The sequence below is a fragment of the Metopolophium dirhodum genome, chromosome 7, assembly GCF_019925205.1.
Source record: "Metopolophium dirhodum isolate CAU chromosome 7, ASM1992520v1, whole genome shotgun sequence".
NCBI lineage: Eukaryota > Metazoa > Arthropoda > Insecta > Hemiptera > Aphididae > Metopolophium > Metopolophium dirhodum.
The window spans coordinates 37,531,068-37,549,493 of NC_083566.1; the positions used below are offsets into that span (position 1 = coordinate 37,531,068).

At 27.9% G+C, this 18,426-nt stretch overlaps 1 protein-coding gene across 12 annotated transcripts in view; it reads right to left on the minus strand.

The window, feature by feature from the left end:
• Positions 1-375: 375 nt before the first annotated feature.
• Positions 376-18,426, minus strand: part of LOC132948020 (MATH and LRR domain-containing protein PFE0570w-like) — a 67,067-nt gene continuing 49,016 nt past the window's right edge. For 5 of the 12 annotated variants that reach the window (XM_061018256.1, XM_061018252.1, XM_061018253.1 and 2 more), the window contains exons 36-57: positions 18,142-18,279; positions 17,994-18,083; positions 17,806-17,922; positions 17,480-17,590; positions 17,330-17,413; positions 17,012-17,131; positions 16,804-16,941; positions 16,671-16,748; positions 16,487-16,603; positions 15,979-16,245; positions 15,794-15,913; positions 15,174-15,299; positions 14,999-15,112; positions 14,333-14,443; positions 14,163-14,267; positions 12,100-12,221; positions 3,399-3,509; positions 3,250-3,317; positions 3,073-3,169; positions 2,658-2,727; positions 2,493-2,580; positions 377-1,287 (exon numbers count right to left, since the gene is read on the minus strand). In XM_061018256.1, the coding sequence (XP_060874239.1) occupies positions 1,197-1,287; positions 2,493-2,580; positions 2,658-2,727; positions 3,073-3,169; positions 3,250-3,317; positions 3,399-3,509; positions 12,100-12,221; positions 14,163-14,267; positions 14,333-14,443; positions 14,999-15,112; positions 15,174-15,299; positions 15,794-15,913; positions 15,979-16,245; positions 16,487-16,603; positions 16,671-16,748; positions 16,804-16,941; positions 17,012-17,131; positions 17,330-17,413; positions 17,480-17,590; positions 17,806-17,922; positions 17,994-18,083; positions 18,142-18,279 (2,483 nt within the window). In that variant the 3' untranslated portion in view covers positions 377-1,196. Of the gene's footprint in view, positions 1,288-2,492; positions 2,581-2,657; positions 2,728-3,072; positions 3,170-3,249; positions 3,318-3,398; positions 3,510-12,099; positions 12,222-14,162; positions 14,268-14,332; positions 14,444-14,998; positions 15,113-15,173; positions 15,300-15,793; positions 15,914-15,978; positions 16,246-16,486; positions 16,604-16,670; positions 16,749-16,803; positions 16,942-17,011; positions 17,132-17,329; positions 17,417-17,479; positions 17,591-17,805; positions 17,923-17,993; positions 18,084-18,141; positions 18,280-18,426 lie in introns of all 12 variants that reach the window. The other 7 variants (XM_061018263.1, XM_061018258.1, XM_061018262.1 and 4 more) reach the window with 5 other exon arrangements.

An 18,426-nucleotide genomic window follows, 5' to 3' on the forward strand; every position in this document is an offset into this window, starting at 1 on the left:
CGAGCTTTCTTTTTTTTGAATACCAATATATCGATTAAGTCCTTAGAAAACCAAGCAGGGAATTTAGATGGAAAAAATTTTACACCAGGCACATAATGAAGAACTGATGTATGCAAAGCATCTAACAGAGTCTGCGCTGCACAGTTAGAGTTAAGCTACGAAATAGTATCATCTTTTAAGTTATCGTCCGTTGTATCGATTTTTAAAGATAGTAGGATTCTCATCGATTTTCAAATTAGAAAATGCTCATCACAGTCACCCATCACTATTCAAATGCATCATACATTAAAGAGTAATATACAGCCCCAAATACATAACTGTAAAGTAAAGCTATAACATCAATCACACTATAATATTTACACATAGATAATAACATATTTATTAAATTGGTAAACAAAGTAAATTTTTAAATAAATAAATTTACATTTAGTCTAATACAATTACTGAATACTTTCATAATTAGAAATACATTTTAATAATATAAAACAATATCAGTCTCTTAACCTGGTGTACATTTGTACACTTAACAAAAGTTATATAATAGTAGGGTACAATTAATTTATCCAGAATATAACATTTGATAAAGGTTCATTTACTAAATAGTAAATTAAATTAAATTAAAATAGAATAGTGGAAAACATTTTTCATAAATAAAAACTTAAGAACTAACTGGTTTCTTCGCAGATAAATTCAAGATACAATATGTTTTATAAGAATAATGAGATATATGTCGACATGCCATGCACGAGATAAATATATATTTGAATAATTATACTCAAATATATCTTAGTTAACATATAGACAAATATTATTACTTACTTAAATATCACTAATAGTTCAAATAAATTAAATGAAAAACACAAAAAATTTTTAAAAGTTTGTGCAAAATGATTTTTCTGTAAATAATAATCAAAGTCATATAAGTACTAAACTAATAACGCTATTGGAACATATTTATTACAATAGAAAAATGCTTGTATTTTAAACAATAAATATTAATTTAAATACATATTAAAAGAGTAATCTACATTATACTTAACAAATAATAATAAATAATAACACTATGGTAAAAAAAGTTAATGAATTACAATGAATGTATGAAAATAAATTTTTACAGAGTAATAAACTATTATCTAGGTATGTGTAATGAACAACAAATAGTTACAACCGACTGTATCATTCTGAGAGGAAAAAAGTTACACATAGTATGCCCTTCTATATTCATAGGGCATTATACAATCATAATTCATAATATAGATACTTTTTTCATACTGTTGCTCTATAAAACTGAAAAATAAAATAGTAAGAATTAGTTAACCATAATATACAAGTCATTTTGAAAAAATCTAACACTTAACATAAACCCCTATTATAAGTTTTCATAGTTTTATCAGTGGTGTATTTAATTGGAGAGGAGGTCAACAGATGCAATTTCATACCCCCAGACGCTTTTAATTTTTTTGGTTAGTGCATGTTTATGTTTGATTGTATTATACTTTTACGTTTTAATGGCTTAAAATGAGGTATTTAATATACCCCCCCCACCCCCTAAAGGGGATTCAATACCGACTATTTTTAAGGAGTTTAATATAGGCAATTTTCTATGTGAGTGCATGCGGGTCGTGTAAATATGTTCGTAGTAAGTGATTATAAGTGTGATTGATTACATAAAATAAATGGCAGAGCGCTCACAAGTGCACGTACATATCAATAACGAATTAGACAAATGTTAATATTTTTGTTTTTTCTGGTCAAAAGTATTAATAATGCTTATAAGCTAGACAAAACTACATGACTCAGAGGTCATATATGACATTTAATAATCACGTTCAAATTTTAATTCTGAAAAAAATATCTTATTTACTAGTATGTCTATAAGTGATCGATCAAGGGTTTTTTTTTAGTACTAAAATCTTAACTAATATAAATGTTTCAAAAAAACAGTTTTTTATTTTAAATATCCCTGCCTTTATTAACTGGAAGAAAAAATGCTCCGATCGATTACTAGTAGAATAAACAACAATTTTAGAGCTGTTTATAGAAATAAAATCCGATCACCCAAAGCCCCCACACTATTGTCTCGCTTTTTTGTCCCCATTACTACATTTTAACATCGGTATTCAATCCCCTTAATTGTTTACAGCTATGCCACCGAGTTTTATACTTGGTATTGTATAAAAAGTAAAACATTTAATGTTATACACTCATTTTGTTTGTATATAAGATATATTTAATTTAATCTAATTTATTTATTTAATAATAAATAATAATAATAAATAGTTAATAATGCATTATTGAACAAATTTAAAATACATACATATTTTCTACTAAGGAAAATTAAGATTTTCTTCAATTAGGTATAATTAACAATTAACACTACTTTACTTAACACTGTTATGAAATTCAAATTTGAGGTTCCACTTTTAAAATTAGAAGAACAGTGTATGTGATTACTTTTTAATATAAATTAAGATAAGTATAAAAAACCTTACCGAAGTAATCCTTTAATAAACTCAACAGCATCAGGTACAAAGCTGTCCAAGTCATTCTTTACCAAGTGGAAAATTTTGGGCAGTTTCACTGTAAACATATTTGTTGTACATAGATTAATAAAAAAGCTAGCCATGTGTGCATGTAATTTTAAAATGTATACTTACTGATAAATCTGAGAAAATGAGGGAGTCCATAAATGTGACACATAGATTTGCCAACATTGTTATGTACAACCTGAAATAATGGATGAATTAATTAATTTTAAAATGTAGTGGAACTTAGCTCATCAAAACTAGACCTTGATTAATTCAATCAAATTATTTAACTATTATGTTGTTTTAATCACTATTTGATAGTTGACAAATACATTCCGTAAGTGTGTCAAATATACAATGCCGACACTAACCCTAACCCAATAGCGCTCAAAATGTATAACTCATACAGCCCACATCAATTATTAACTATGAGGTTACCATAAGTTTCATTAAAATCTGTTATATGTACAACATTCTGTTCTCTGCCAATTATGTATATATATATTTCAGGTTAAAAAAAACAAATAAAAACCAAAAAACTTACATGATCATGTTTAGGCCTTTCAAGTGGATGTAACAACCACAAATACAACGAACAGTTAAATGCTTCTAAAATAATGATAGCCATTTCCTCGCAATTACTGAAATGTAGTAAGCATTTATATATATATATTTTTTTTTTAAGTAATTATATAAAATATAAAATAGTTTGTATACTAACGTTTCGGTTTTACGTAAGTAATCATTTATAATAGTAAACACAGTTGTATATGAAGGTACTATTGAAATCTAATAAAACATAAACATCAAATAATTTTACAATTTATCAATTATCAATCAGTTTTAATTTTTTGTAGTAGTTTCACTTACACAACGATCATCTTCGAGCATATGTTTATCTAGAATTAATATTTCTTGAGCAAACTTTGGCAACTTCACGTTGTAGTCTTCCAATGTCAACATGCCATGCCATGGATCAAACTGAAAAAAAAAATCAACCAAATTGTGTTTTAAACAGACATATAAAACAACTAGATACCTGACTACAGGATAATATTGAAGTCGGCAGCCATATGCCAACAGGGCAATGTTTACAAAATTGTTTATATAATTTATAATGATAACAACATAATAAAAAGACATATATAACACATCAGTATAGCCAGTATAGGTATTTTATCTATTGAGTTATTTTAATAACATTGCCCAATTGGCATATGGCCACGAGACTTCAACGTTCCTGTGAGAATGTAATATGCAGTTCATTTTCTAGTTGTCTTATATGTCTATGGTTTTAAATAATAACCAAAGTGTCATTACGATAATCAATTGATAGTATTTAGATAATTGATTGTTACGGGGATCATTTACTAAGAGCTACAAAGTAGTACAAACTTATATTCATATTTTTACAAAAACAAATATTTAGTATACTTTTCAAAAGAACATGTAAATATTAATCAACATCGTTTAAATACTTTTTTTCCTAAACCATACACAGAATGATTTTTTTAGATTCTGAGCAAAGCGACGAATGTATTGATTTTACAATGATGTGTGTTTTTTTTTTTATTTTTATGTCTGTCATCACCTTTTAGGACAGTAAAAGTGCTTGAATTTTCTTCAACAGTAACTTTTCTGATAGGAAAGTGAATCTAGTTGGTACTTTGGGAGGTCAAAAATTTCCCAGTAGTTTTCAAAAGCGACGTGAAAAACAAAAGAAAAATTAAGGAAAAACTGGAATTTTTACGCAAAATCTGTTTTCGAGAAAATCGATTTTGGTTTTTGGTGTAACTCTAAAACAAATTACCGTAGGGACATGAAATTTTTACTGAATGTTTATAATTGCATTTCCTATACACTATAACATTTTCCAAACATTTTAACTTATTTTGAGCTGTTTACGGACATTGTCAATTTCCATTTTTTTTAGTTTTTTTTTTTTTATAAATATCAATAAAATTTTACCTGTTGAGTAAAAAAGCTTGAACATTTAATACAAGGCTCCTAGGTTATTGTTTCAAAGGCAGATGAAAAAAATTAAAAATCCTTAGTCACAGTTTTTATTTATAAGCATTTAAAGTTTATACAATTTTATTTGTTGGGTAAAAAAGTGTGAAAATTTAATATAAGGCTTCTGATAATATATCGTTCTAATAGCAGTTGAAAAATATTGAAAATACATAGGCACAATTTTTTTGTATAAGCATTTAAAGTTCAAATTTTGACAAAATTTATCAAATTTATAATTTATTAATTATTTTGTAGTTAAAAATGTATAAAATGTTTAACTTTTATGGCTAAATATTGAAAATTTAAAACAAGGCTCCACGTAAATAGATTGTATATAAATTACTTTATTCACAATAATATCACCAAATATACTTGGTAATATCATAGGCTGACTGACCGTTTTCGCTCAGAATCGTCTTATACAATAATATTATATCATTGAATTCAAATTTAACACCATCCATTACAGTGACCCACTTGAAACCTACTGTAAAGCAGAGCGACATCCACTTACCCACCTTTTTTAAATGGTAATTATTCATTCAATTTTTCACTTAATTCAACAATAATATATAATAATACCTATATGAAAATTATATATTTTTTTTAAACTAGTGGTTTTACAATGGTACTTCTTTTTTTTTATATCCTGTATACAAAATTTCTACCAGAAGAAGTGCTTCGATTTTAACAATAGCTATTTAATGCCACGGGAAATTACAAAAACCGCTAAAAATGGGATTTTAATATTTAACCTAAATTCTTACCTAGTTCTTGTAAAAATTACAAAAAATAATGATTAGAATAAGTAAAATTAATAACAAGGAACATGTGTTCCAAACGTGAAACAAGTGCTTTGTGTGGCAAAATAAGTCCCATAGAACCAATATTTTGGGGAACAAGATTTTTTTTGATAGAATCAAATGAAAACTCCTCTATTTAAGAACATGTACTAACAAATAACAAATAATTTAAATTCAGCCAGATTTGGATAATAAATTACATAAGTGATCTGTTTTCTAAATAAGTGAATATAAGTGACTTGATTTCAAAAAAGTGACTTACCTTCAACCCTGTATATAAACAATTTAACCACTAGACAGCTAATTATTTTATATACATTGGTAAAATTGTTTTTAAGTGCCATAATTTATCATGGAATTTTGTTTTGCGATCTTTCGCATTATTCACTAGATACGTCTAGTACACAAAATAAGATTGTATTTTACTGGTTAATATTTTTAATACCAATCAATACATTATACTTGTATACTTTTATAATATACATTTGTTATTATCATTGATTTCAAAATCAATGACTTTATTATTTGTTAAATATATATACTATATATATTATATATCACCTTGGGGACAGTGAATATATTATATATTTATAAGGAAGTCCTAATCTCGTGTTTTCTCCGTTTTGGTAATGTAATATAGCAATTTAATTTTTAGAAAAATATTATTTATAATATTAGAGTGAATTGAACTATGATTAAATTAAAAAGTAAAAATATTAAATAGGCCCCGCATAATCATTTTATTTTAATTAAAAATTTTAAAAGGAAGACCCACCTAAATGCTTAGCTTACGGTATACCAATCTCAGTTATACCTATAATTCTCAAATGCAGACATTATATCTAATCAAGACACAAACATCAACTAGCAGAAACTCTATAAGAAATCCTTGCACCCTCGACAACAGCAATCAATACACTAATCAAATGTTTAATAAGAAACTGACTGGAGGATTAAAGGGGGTACTAGAAGGTCCTAGTTTCCTGGCCCATTAGCTATATGTATAACAGAAAAAAAATGTTTGCGACTGATTGTGTCCTTTATAAATCTCTAAACCGTTCATCCGATTGCAATGAAATTTGGTACAGAGAAAGATTAAACTTCGGAGAAGGTGATAAGCTACATTTGTCGCAAAAAATATAAATAAGAGTTCCAACCCGGTGAAATTCACAAACAGGGATTTTGAGATTATTATTATAATTTTTTTTTTTTTTAATAATTGGTTTTTATAATAATTATTATTATTACGAATAATATAAGCCTGTGTATTTTAATACAGAATTTATCAAGTTCAAACCACGGTTTTGGCAAACCAATTTTTTTTCATTTTTTGATACTTTAGAGTTAAATTATACACAACGCGGGGTCCGCGATCTACCACCTACCTGATAACATTCTACTCGCATAATCACAAGAACCTAGCAATAGCAATGCATTGCCGTGTCAGCAGACTGCTGCTAGTGCTAAATATAGTTGTGACATAAAACTTGAGTAATTACGTACAATTACGTACAATTATTGTATATTATAAGTGTTTTTATTAATATGTATTTAATATTGTTTTAAAAAAAATATATATATTGTCTACTGTGTATTTTTAAAGGACCCGTTTAGAGTAGATACAATATCTTACTGGATATAATGTGTCGATAAATATTATTTATCTTATAGGGAGATAGTAAATTCACATGGAAAATGGTAATCTTTACGTACCCTATCTGTACTTCCACAAATACTTCTTTCAAAATTTGTGACTGACCATTAAAAAACAAAGTTTTATTTAAGTCATAAAAAATCCAAAACTAACGCAAGACATCAGATAATTCGAGTGTTCCTATATTTATATATTGACAATTATAGCTTAGCAACAATAATAAACCACTAAAACGAAAAAAAAAAATAGATATAATTACAACATTTTGGCTATTCGTTGTTCTTTTATTGAACTATTTGAACTAGGGATCTATGATTTGGCGGAAATATTTATTTTAAATAGCTGCAGAGGAATAATGCGACGAAAGGAGGAGGATGAGGTAGATAATAACCAATATAAGATGCAATACAGATCCACGACGATGACCTACAACGACGGCAGCGATTGGTTCACTGTCCGGTACGGGCTTTCAGTGCGGCATACGATGACGCCCGTCAAGACCAACGTCCGGAAATGGTTGGCAGGCCTATTCGTGCAGTCGGTGCGCGCCGGTGAACAGTCACTAGAAGATGGTCACCTAGCTACGGCGGCGGCCATGTTTGCGAGCGCCACGCTGCTCACCGACCGGTCGGAGACGTTCACGGACGCCGTCCAACGAGTGTACCCGTGTTATTTTTACCGGTTATACGAACACCGAATGGTCACCATGGGCTACGGACACCTGTTCCCGGAGACTGCAACAACCAAAACGGCTGGTGCAATAATACGCGGACGATCACCGATCGGCCACCGTTTCGGCGTTCGTTCAACCCGTCCTGCGCACCGACCACCGTCGCCGCCACCGATAACAACGCCAGCTATATAGCAATATTGATGCCGTCGCGTAGAAAACGGTAATTATAGTGGAATTACCAGTGTACAAACGACTATTTAAAAATAAAAACCCCCATAACACATTAAACAACACATTTTATATGTCTATTATAGTTTATATGTATAAAAACGAATTGCTGTTCGTTAGTCTCCCTAAACTCGAGAGCGGCCGGACTAATTTGAACGAATTTTTTTGTATGCGTTTGGGTAACGCCTAGGATGGTTTAGATTCTCAAATCATCCTCCTAGGTCCAACCAGGGGTGTGCTTAAACGGGGATTTAGAAATTTACGGTGGAAATGTTTGTTTATAAATGGTTGCCATGGGTTTTAAAGCTATAATAATAATAATTATTGGTTGCCGTGTAATCAGTGTATTCATTCAATGCATTTAATTTTATTGTACGCTGTGTTTTCATATTATATGTATCGGTGGTTAATCGTAGGTGGAATTAAGTGAAAACGACAAACTTGGTATAACTTTGATACTTCAGAGTTAAATCATACACTTACGTACAAACAGCCCGTAATTATATTGCCTATCTGATAATTAATATACTGCTGCGAATAAGAATTTTTATTACGGACAGCAGAAAAGTTAAGATGAATCTAGAACATCATACACCAAATATTAAATAAGGCATTGAACAAAGTTTGAGTCATATACAGTTTGTACATTTAACGGGTAACGAAGTACACGGGATCAGCTAGTAGTTTATATTATTATTGTCTTACCCTATTGAGGAAAAAAAATAATATTTATACAATTCACGAGAGGAAACTATTATTTGAGTTATACCTTGTAATCAACTATTGTACCTTTTCGTGGTTTTTAAATTTATACAATACTAGCCGACCCGTCACAGCTTTGCCCGTGGTTGGTTGTTTATTATGCCTCCGGAGGATGATATGTATAATTTTTTATTCAAATGTTATCGTTTAATGTGATCGGCAAATAAATATAAAATAAAAAATGGTTAATGAAAACGTATTGAAATGTTTCTAGCGGTATTAATGATAAATATATTTTTATCAAAAATAGCTGATCCCTAGCACTTCATTGCCCGTTAAATGTAGGTACCAACTCTATATGACTCAACCTATGTTTAATTCGTTATTTAATAATCGGTGTATGGTGTTCAACACTTATCTTAACTTTTCCGTTGCCTAGAATAAAATTTCTGCTTCGCATCAGTATATTATCAGGTAGGCAATCTACCTGCGGTAGATCGCGGACCCCGTGCTGTTTGTACGTAAATGTATGATTTAACTCTTAAGTATCAAAGTTATACGAAGTTTTATACGTTAGTTTTATAAGTTTTTTCTATGGTGGATTAATATAATCAATTAATACAAAATCCTAACCTAACCGTGTAAAAACAAATTTAAAACCAAATTTAACCCTGTTTAAATTAATCTATCTTCTTCCCAGAGGTCTAATCTACACACAAACATTAATTTATATACATATATATTGACGAAAAATAATAATACAAATCAACAAACATGCCCGATTAACCATAGCAACCAATATACTATTATTATTTTAATCTGCAACAATAAACTAAATTTTTTATTATTTAGTTTATTTTTTTCTGGACAAATGGCGCCACTGTTGTATTTTTAACATCCTTATTTCCTACTTTTCTGGTGGATTTTCCTAAAATGTTCTTTCATAAGAACCTTGTCCTGACAATAACGAACACAAAAAAAAAAGAATCAGCCAAATCGGTTCAGTAGCTTCGGAGTTAATCCCGAAGAAAAAAAACCGACTTCATTTTATATAGTAGTATAGATATAGATATAGATATAGATATAGATTTAAATTTATAACAGATGACGTATATGTTTAGATTAGATTAGGTCTTTAATTCTTTTTTAAAACTATAACTACTTGGATTTCTAATCATTGATTTTTTACTGCCAACATCCTATGAATTTTATGAACTAAAAATAATTTGTCAGTGCCCAAATCACAATTGCGTATTGATAAGGAATTTAAAAGAAGTGAAAATTTACTTGAATACATTTATCATTACTATAAAAACGATAGAACAACACAAATGTTTAATTATACTATGATACATTACATAAACAAACATAGGCATACAAACTTTAAAATCAGGCATAACTCAATCCAATATAAGATCAGTACCGGGCGGTGAACTTGTGCGCAAAGGCGTGACTTTGATCCGAAGCTGTGACATCAAGGTCGACTTGGTGGGGTAAGCGTAAGCCAGCTGACATCGTCTGATTGTTGACGAAGGAAACTCGTCGCCGCACCGCCAAGTACTAATCTAATTTTTAATTAAGTGCCCACAAATTCTGCCAAGTGCCAACCAACTTATAACGCTGATAAATTAACTAGTTCGTCCCAGATAACAAATTGTGTACAGGTACATTTTTCAACGAGTTATTTTAACAGAAAAATAAATCATACAATTTAAAAAAAAAAAAAAAACCATTGTAATTTGTTATAATTTATATTCCTCTAAAACAAGGGTTCTCAACCTGGGGGCACGCCCCCCTAGGGAGGCGTGATAAAATTTCAGAGGGAGGGGGAGAACGAGAGAAAACGAAAGAAAACTATCAGTCCTAGAAAGGAAATTCCTATGACACATTTTTGGGCCTAAAAAAAATTATGAAACGGGTGAATATTAAATAAGATCCAATAAGGAAATTAAAGACCTGTGGGGAGAAGAAGACATTATACAAACACTTAAAGGAAGAAAAATGAGTTGGCTTGAACGTATAGAGATCGAGTGGCATAATGAAAGATGCGCTTAACTGGAAACCAAAAGGAAAGAGACCACTGGCCAGACCAAAGAAAATGTGGATATATAAGCCCAATCAGAATTTCCGGATACTTGGGGTTGATAACTCGGAAAAATTATCAAATGATAGAGGAATGGAGGAGGCTATGTGGAGCAGCCTTCTTAATGGCCTTTAAAAGCTGGAAAGAAGGAAATAATAAGTATTATTTCTTGTGTTGTTTGTATAACAGTTAATTTTACATTTCTTATATAATATTTTATAATAAAATAATAGCTTATTCATTTTTTATTGAAATAATTATGTTATGTATTTTGTTTCATTTTTATTTTGAAACGCACTAAATAAATAAAGTACAAATTATCCAGGTAAATTCTAAATACGAATCCCTGAGAGTTCATACAGGTAGGACACTCTCTGTTTATTCTTATAGTGTGTCCTATACATCTACTAAGGATGTAAAAACTTGATATCTATCTAGATTCTAGATACTCTCCCTTCTTCTCAATACACCAATAGCATTTTTTATACTATGCAATAAAATTGTTATACTACTTATTAATTAAAATGGGTGTTATTGGGTAACTTTTAATGTATGCACACCCTACAAAGCAAAAAATATTTTTGATATCATAATACGCATAAAAAATATCACAATTTTATCGAAATTTAATTTTAGAACCTATCGTTTCTGCACAAAACATCATTTATATTTAAATGCAGTTAAAAAAAACTTTAATATATTTACAATTAGATACGCTCTGTTCTACAGTAGATGTCGAGTGTACCTCGTCATTTAGTACCTAAGTCACTGTGATGTAAGTGATAAATCTGAATTCAATGATAAATCATTGCATACGAAAAATAATTCTGAACATCATCCTATATTATTAAGTCTATTTTATGATATATCTCTATTGGTATTATATTAATTTATATCAATATTAGTAATAGGGTAAGTTGAATTAATTTGTTCATAAAACACATTTATTATATTATTAACGCTTGATTATTATAATAGTATACATTTATATCAAAATCTCATATATGATTAACACATTTGAGTCATTGCTAACTTACCGTAAAACGGTGTGAATAAGTTTGTGGTATAAGCAATAGCATCAAATTAATCTAAATTTGTTTTTATTGTTGCTGTGACATTGTGTGTATAAAATATAATAATATAATAATATACACGAAAGTTTCAAATCCCCAGGAAAAATATTTTTTAACTACAACAAATTCTGAATACTATAAGCCAGGAATTTTTAACCTGTACATTGTGGCTCCCAGGGGCATCCACGGTAAATAATGTACTTACCAACTGTTTATTTTATTATCATCATTATTCGTATGGGAGCCTTTTAAACTGTTTTCAAAATTTGAAGAACCGTGTACCCAAAAAGGTTGAAACCCCCTACTATGATATTACAATAAACTATTGTAATATAAACTCACTTCATCCTTCTTTTTGCCATTTTTTGATCGTTTTGTTGCATCGTTTTTCTTATCTTTGTTGATGGGTGGTTTACTCATCAGCGATATTGCTTCATTAGCTTTTACCTTTGCGGCTCTTGAATCTAAACAAATAAGAACTAGTATTTTTTCTGACAATAAATTATTTGTATATGTATTATTATTAATAGTATATATTTTTGTTTTTGTGAACAATATATACTTTTATTGAATTCTATTGAGCTTTGGCAGATTTAATACATTCAGAAAAAAAATGCAATTGATTTTTAAATATTACAACATAACATTACTATTACATCAAACTTGACTTCCAATATAGTATATTTAACTTAATGATTTAAAAAAATTTCCCAGGCTTGTAAATAGGTACTTATTTTTATTTTAATATTTCTACACATTTGATCAATTATTTGTATTATTTGTATTTTTTGAAATTTAATTAATCCAGAAAATATAAATATGATAACATCAAACAAAAAAGTATCATTGTTATTGTCATGAAAAACTATGATTTAAGGAATACAAATTAAATAACAGCCTATAGAATATAACAGACACTGTTTCATTATGATTAACTCACAAAACAACTATCTGAAACATCAGTACAATTTTAAAATGTATATCACTGGTGTTTGTAGTTGTAAAAATATTTTAATATCACTATCACAGTACCCATTATCCAGTAGTAGTGCTAACTGCTAATATTATATTAACTTAAATAGACTATATCTTAATTTGGGATATTAGCACAGAATAAACAGAAAGGAATTCCACTCGATCAACAGTTCAAATATCTGTCAAAAATAATTCATGTTAATAAACTCCGCGGCACGACAGAAAGAACCCGGGTACCAACTAAACACGTTTGATTCCACGCAAAAGTTTTATATAATAGTGTTTGTATACTCTATCCAGTGAGAGAACGTGCCGATTCTGCACATCCTCCCCATGTCTAACTATCCACTAAGATATATCTGTATAATCTAGGTCCTGTATTGAGTCTCTTATTTTCACCCTCAGTCAATTAAACTATATAATTTACTTCCTTTGTATTCTCAGACATACTGGAATACATGTAACGAGGTTTCCAATAATCTAGTCAAATCCCCATCTAATCTAATCTGCCCTTTTTTCCCTCATCTACTATAGTCAGATTTTATTCCTTTTTTATAACGTTACATTTCTAATCCATGGTCTTCTTCCTGGAATAACATATCTGTGGACTTTACTTCCAGGTATAGATATATTATACCTAATCTCCTCAAAAAACTTGGTTTAATAACTTAAACTTACATATACCATATATTATATTTTTAACAACTAATTTTATTTAAAACGCTTAATATTTCTTTCAACCTCCACTCCATTTAAATACTAAATCTGTATCGGCAATAAAAATTGTTATCACTTTTATATTGAAGGCTGGCTTTATTGCATAGATAATATACTGTTAATTTATTATATTTTGTACTTTATAATACTTGAGTTGAGTTTTTTTTTATCCTGTAAGTTTTATTTCAGTCTTATGGTCCTGCAATGGCTTCCTAGTATATACTACAATATTTTTAAAGCTGGGTTAGTTCTGAAATCAAGGAAATAAAACCCGTGTGAGTCAGAATACCCAAGAAGCTATCAACCAATATTACTCTTCTTTGTTATGTTCAAGCTAATAATAATAATAATAATTTATTTAGCAAAACAATACACAAATACCTAATGATAAATACAAATATATAAGAAAAATTCTTGCAACTCAATTTTAAGCATAATGTTTGTTTTGGGGAGTATTAAATGCATTGAACCCCTACTTGGGAAAGCTTTCTAAATATTTCAAGACGGTTCGGAACTGTGGAAAGAATGAACTTAGTATAGTTATAGGTACTATCAAGTCCAATGTTACGGTGGCGTGCAGATGATGGGATGAATAAATGCTTAAATATTCCTTTAACCTGAAGCACGTTATCAACAGATTAATGGTGGATAGCATAAATACATAATTTTATAATACTAACATTTAAATGTTAATCAACTAATAGCATACTTACATAGTTTTTCATATCCAAATGCCTCGAAAATACTACGGTCTACATCATCAAAAGGTTTATGTTTTTTTTTGGAAATTTTTCTGTTTTTAACATATTGATCATCGTCTGTAAACAAATAAAACAAATTTTTAATCAATTAATATAAAATAATATTAAAATATTAAAATAACCATCTGTGGTATGTGCATCGTCATCAGATTCTATTTGATGATTTGACAAAGGTATTGAATTTGATGAACTAGCACTTCCACATGACCAATTTCCATTATTTGATTTGGGAACTGAAACATAAAAGAAACAATTTTAAAAAATATAAATTTTTATTAACATAATATAACCAACCCCTATTACAAAAATATAACACATTGTTTACTAACTAGATAATTATTAATTTTAGCAACAAATATAGAATTACTCAATATCTGTATAGTAATTTAACAGGGCTGTCCCTGTCTGTACCAAGAGGGTAGGAAATAACATTGAAGATACAACATATTACACCATAATAAACATTAATTAATAAAACTAATTGATGTTTTACATTTTTCTTGGTTAAACATCTCCTCAATAAATAAATTAATAATAAAGTTATGTTTAATTACATTAAAAATTAATTTATAAATAAAACAAATCTTCAAATTATACGCTATCGATGTTATACTCATTTGCACAGTCACAAGTTACACACTATAGGGTAGGTAATTATAATCACAATGTAAGTACTCGTATGTACCATATATTTACATCTACATATGTGTGTCCGTGTATGTATATTGTAGTAATCTGATTTAAATAAATAAAATATAAGTATAAAAATAATTAAAGTTAGAACTCACTTGGTTGATAGTTATTAATCACTTTATCATCTTTGTCAGGGAGAATATCTACAACATGCGATTTCTTTTTAATATCTTTTTTAAGCTCTCTTACTTCTTTGACACAATTAACTCCTAAAATTATTAAAGATGAATGAAGGTGAAATAATTTTAGAATGAATAAATTTAACCCTACCATCAGTAACTTTATTTTTATGGTTATTAATTTTCTTCTTATTAATTAATACAGTTGTTTCTATTGTTGAAGTAGCAATATCAGAAAAATTACTATTATTCAAAGTAAGACTATTGGAAGTTAAATCTGAAACAAAAAATAATCTTTTAAAACAATAATAAGTTGATTATTATTTTTTATATACATATATTCGTAAATATATTTAAGTTAATATTTAATAAATATCTGTATAAAATAGCATCAGTGAAACATTGTGATTAAACAATGATATTAAAAAATCAAACTGCACTCTATATTTAATGTCATCAAAGAAATAAAAAAACCCCTTACCAATCCAAAACGAAATACAATAATAACAAATATGAAAAAAACTTAACAATATTAAAGTCTTTGATTTAATTTTATTAAATTCCAAAATTACATAATAATAATATTTCTAAATGAACAATACATTTAATTATAACATATAAATAAAGTCAGTAAACTGCACAAATTTAATATGGAATCAAAATATAAATTAAAATTCACAACCAATTCAGAACAAAATTAAATAATACCAAGTATTGAATATAATAAAATGTGGTCATTAATTAAATACAATTATTTTAAATTTAAATCACCTAGTAGAGAGTCACCAACTACATTAACTTCGCTGTCACTATTTAAATCTACATCATTTGACTTTTTCTTTGCATATTTTTTTAACACTTTTGATTTATGTTTGTGATCAACTCCAAGACCTATAAGTGATATAGTTAATTAGTATAATAACAATAACATAATCATATTTAAAAATAATTCTTACGCTCAATTGCTTCGCTTCTTTTGACAAACATAACCATATTATTTGACTCAGTTGTTGATGTCGAAGTTGATGCTTTTCCTCTCCAAAAATGATCTTTTCCATAAAAAAAATAATTTATTAGTATGTATGTATCAGTCATCAATAAATCAACATTACCATCAGACATAACATTTTTATGTTCTTTAGTTTTCTTTTTTTTAGGTGTCACATTTGTTGAGATTGATGAACTGCAAGCTCCAAGTTGATTACTTTCATTCAAAATTACATCTGAAATAAAAATCATTATACAGTTAAATTGGCAATATTTGTAAGTTGTAATTGATCAATAACATTTAAAAATAAAATAAGAAATATTATTACTAAACTAAACAAATTTTAAATGTTATACTCAAAGTAAAATTCACATCAATTTCTATTAAGATTAAAAATCACAAAAATATAATCTTAACAAGATAAGTTGTTGTTTCATTTTATTTTATAGAATTGGATGGAAAGAAATGTAACTTGCCTTGTTGATAGTTAGCCTCAAAGTTATCTATATCGTCAATTTTTAATGAATCTTTAGACTTGCTTTTTAGAAGTTTTTCATGAACTTTTATTTTTTTTAAATAATTAACTGGTAAACCTATAATTTATATAATAAATTAGTAATAACAACAATATTATCATGACCATCAATAAATAATCATTACACTCCGTTGATTTGTCAAGTATTATCTTATCGTTGGCTTCTGTTGTTGATGTTGACGCTTTTGATCTCCAAAAATGTTCTAAAAATCATAATAGTTAGTTTATATCTAATAGTTATCACTAAAATAACAATACCATCAGAAATTCTACTTCCACAATGATTAGTTTTCTTATTTTTATTTGTGACAGTTGTTGTCATAGATGAGTTTGAAGAACTACAAGCTTCAGGTTGATGACTTTGATTCATAATAAAACTTTCATTAGATGTTTCATCTGAAATTATAATATTATAACAACATAAAATAAACAATGATTGAAACTGAATTAAATAATAATAATTTACCTTCATGTCGGTAGTCATCTTCAAAATGATTTTTTTCATAATTTAAAACTGCATCTCTAGTCTTGCTGTTTAGAAGTTTTTGATACAAATTTATTTGTTTTATGTAATTAACTCCTAGACCTATATAATGTTAATTTATTATGAAATAATATAAAGCAATATTATAGTCAGGGACAATTTTAAAAATATATAATGGCAGGAGAAGGGTAACTTTAAAATTCTAGAGTTAAGTTTTTTTAAGTTTTTAAATGTCAAAAAAATTTATCGACACCTCATTGAACATAATCACAAACTTTAAAATCTTTAAATAATCCTTACCCTCAGTTGATTTTCTTTCTCTGTCATAATTTATCTTTTTGTTTGACTCGGTTGTCAATGCTTTTCCTCTCCAAAAATGATCTTCTTCTTAAAAAAAAAAAACATAATTTATTAGTATGTATGAGAAAGTCATCAATAAATTAACATTACCATCAGAAACATCATTTTTATGATTTTTAGTTTTCTTTTTTTTAGTTGTTACATTTGTTAAGATTGATGAACTGCAAGCTTCAGGTTGATTTCTTTCATTCGATATAAAATCTGAATCAAAAATAAATATAATATGTTTGTAACGGATCAATTCAAATTTAAAATAAGAAATAAACCTAATTACTTAGCTGAACAGTTTTAAAAAGTTATCCCAAAATTAAAATTAACATAAAATTAAAATTAAGATTAAAATATCATAAAAATAAAATCATAATGAGTTTCTAATTTGTTTTTTATTAAATTGAGAAAATAAGAATGTTACTCACTTTGTTGATAGTTAGCTTCAACCTTTTCATTATTATTAGTTATAAATGCATCTCTAGACTTGCTTTTAAGAAATTTTTTATAAGCTTTTGATTTTTTAAAATTATTATCTGGTTTATCTATAAATTATATAATATATTAGTAAAAATAAGCAATTTTATCATCATCGCCATCGATAAAATATCCTTACCCTCGGTTGATTTACCGTATTCACCATGTAATATCTTATTGTTAGACACTTTTGATGTTGATACTTTTGGTCTCCAAAAATGATCTTCTCCTAAAATCATCATCAATTATTTCATATTATCTAATAGTTACCAATAAAACAACTCTACCATCAGAATTTCCACTTTCACAATGATTAGTTTTCTTTTTTTTATTTGCCACATTTCTTGACGTTGATGAACTTGAGGAACTACAAACTTCAGGTCGATTGCTTTGATTTATAATAGAACTATCATTAGATCTATCATCTGAAATTTAAAAAAAACTAATGTAACTGAAATATTACATTTTAATGTAACACTTAAAATTTAAATTCTAAAGAAAATTAATAACGATTTACAGAAAATTAAGAAAAATTAAATAACCCAAAAATATAAACTTAACAAAATTGTTTT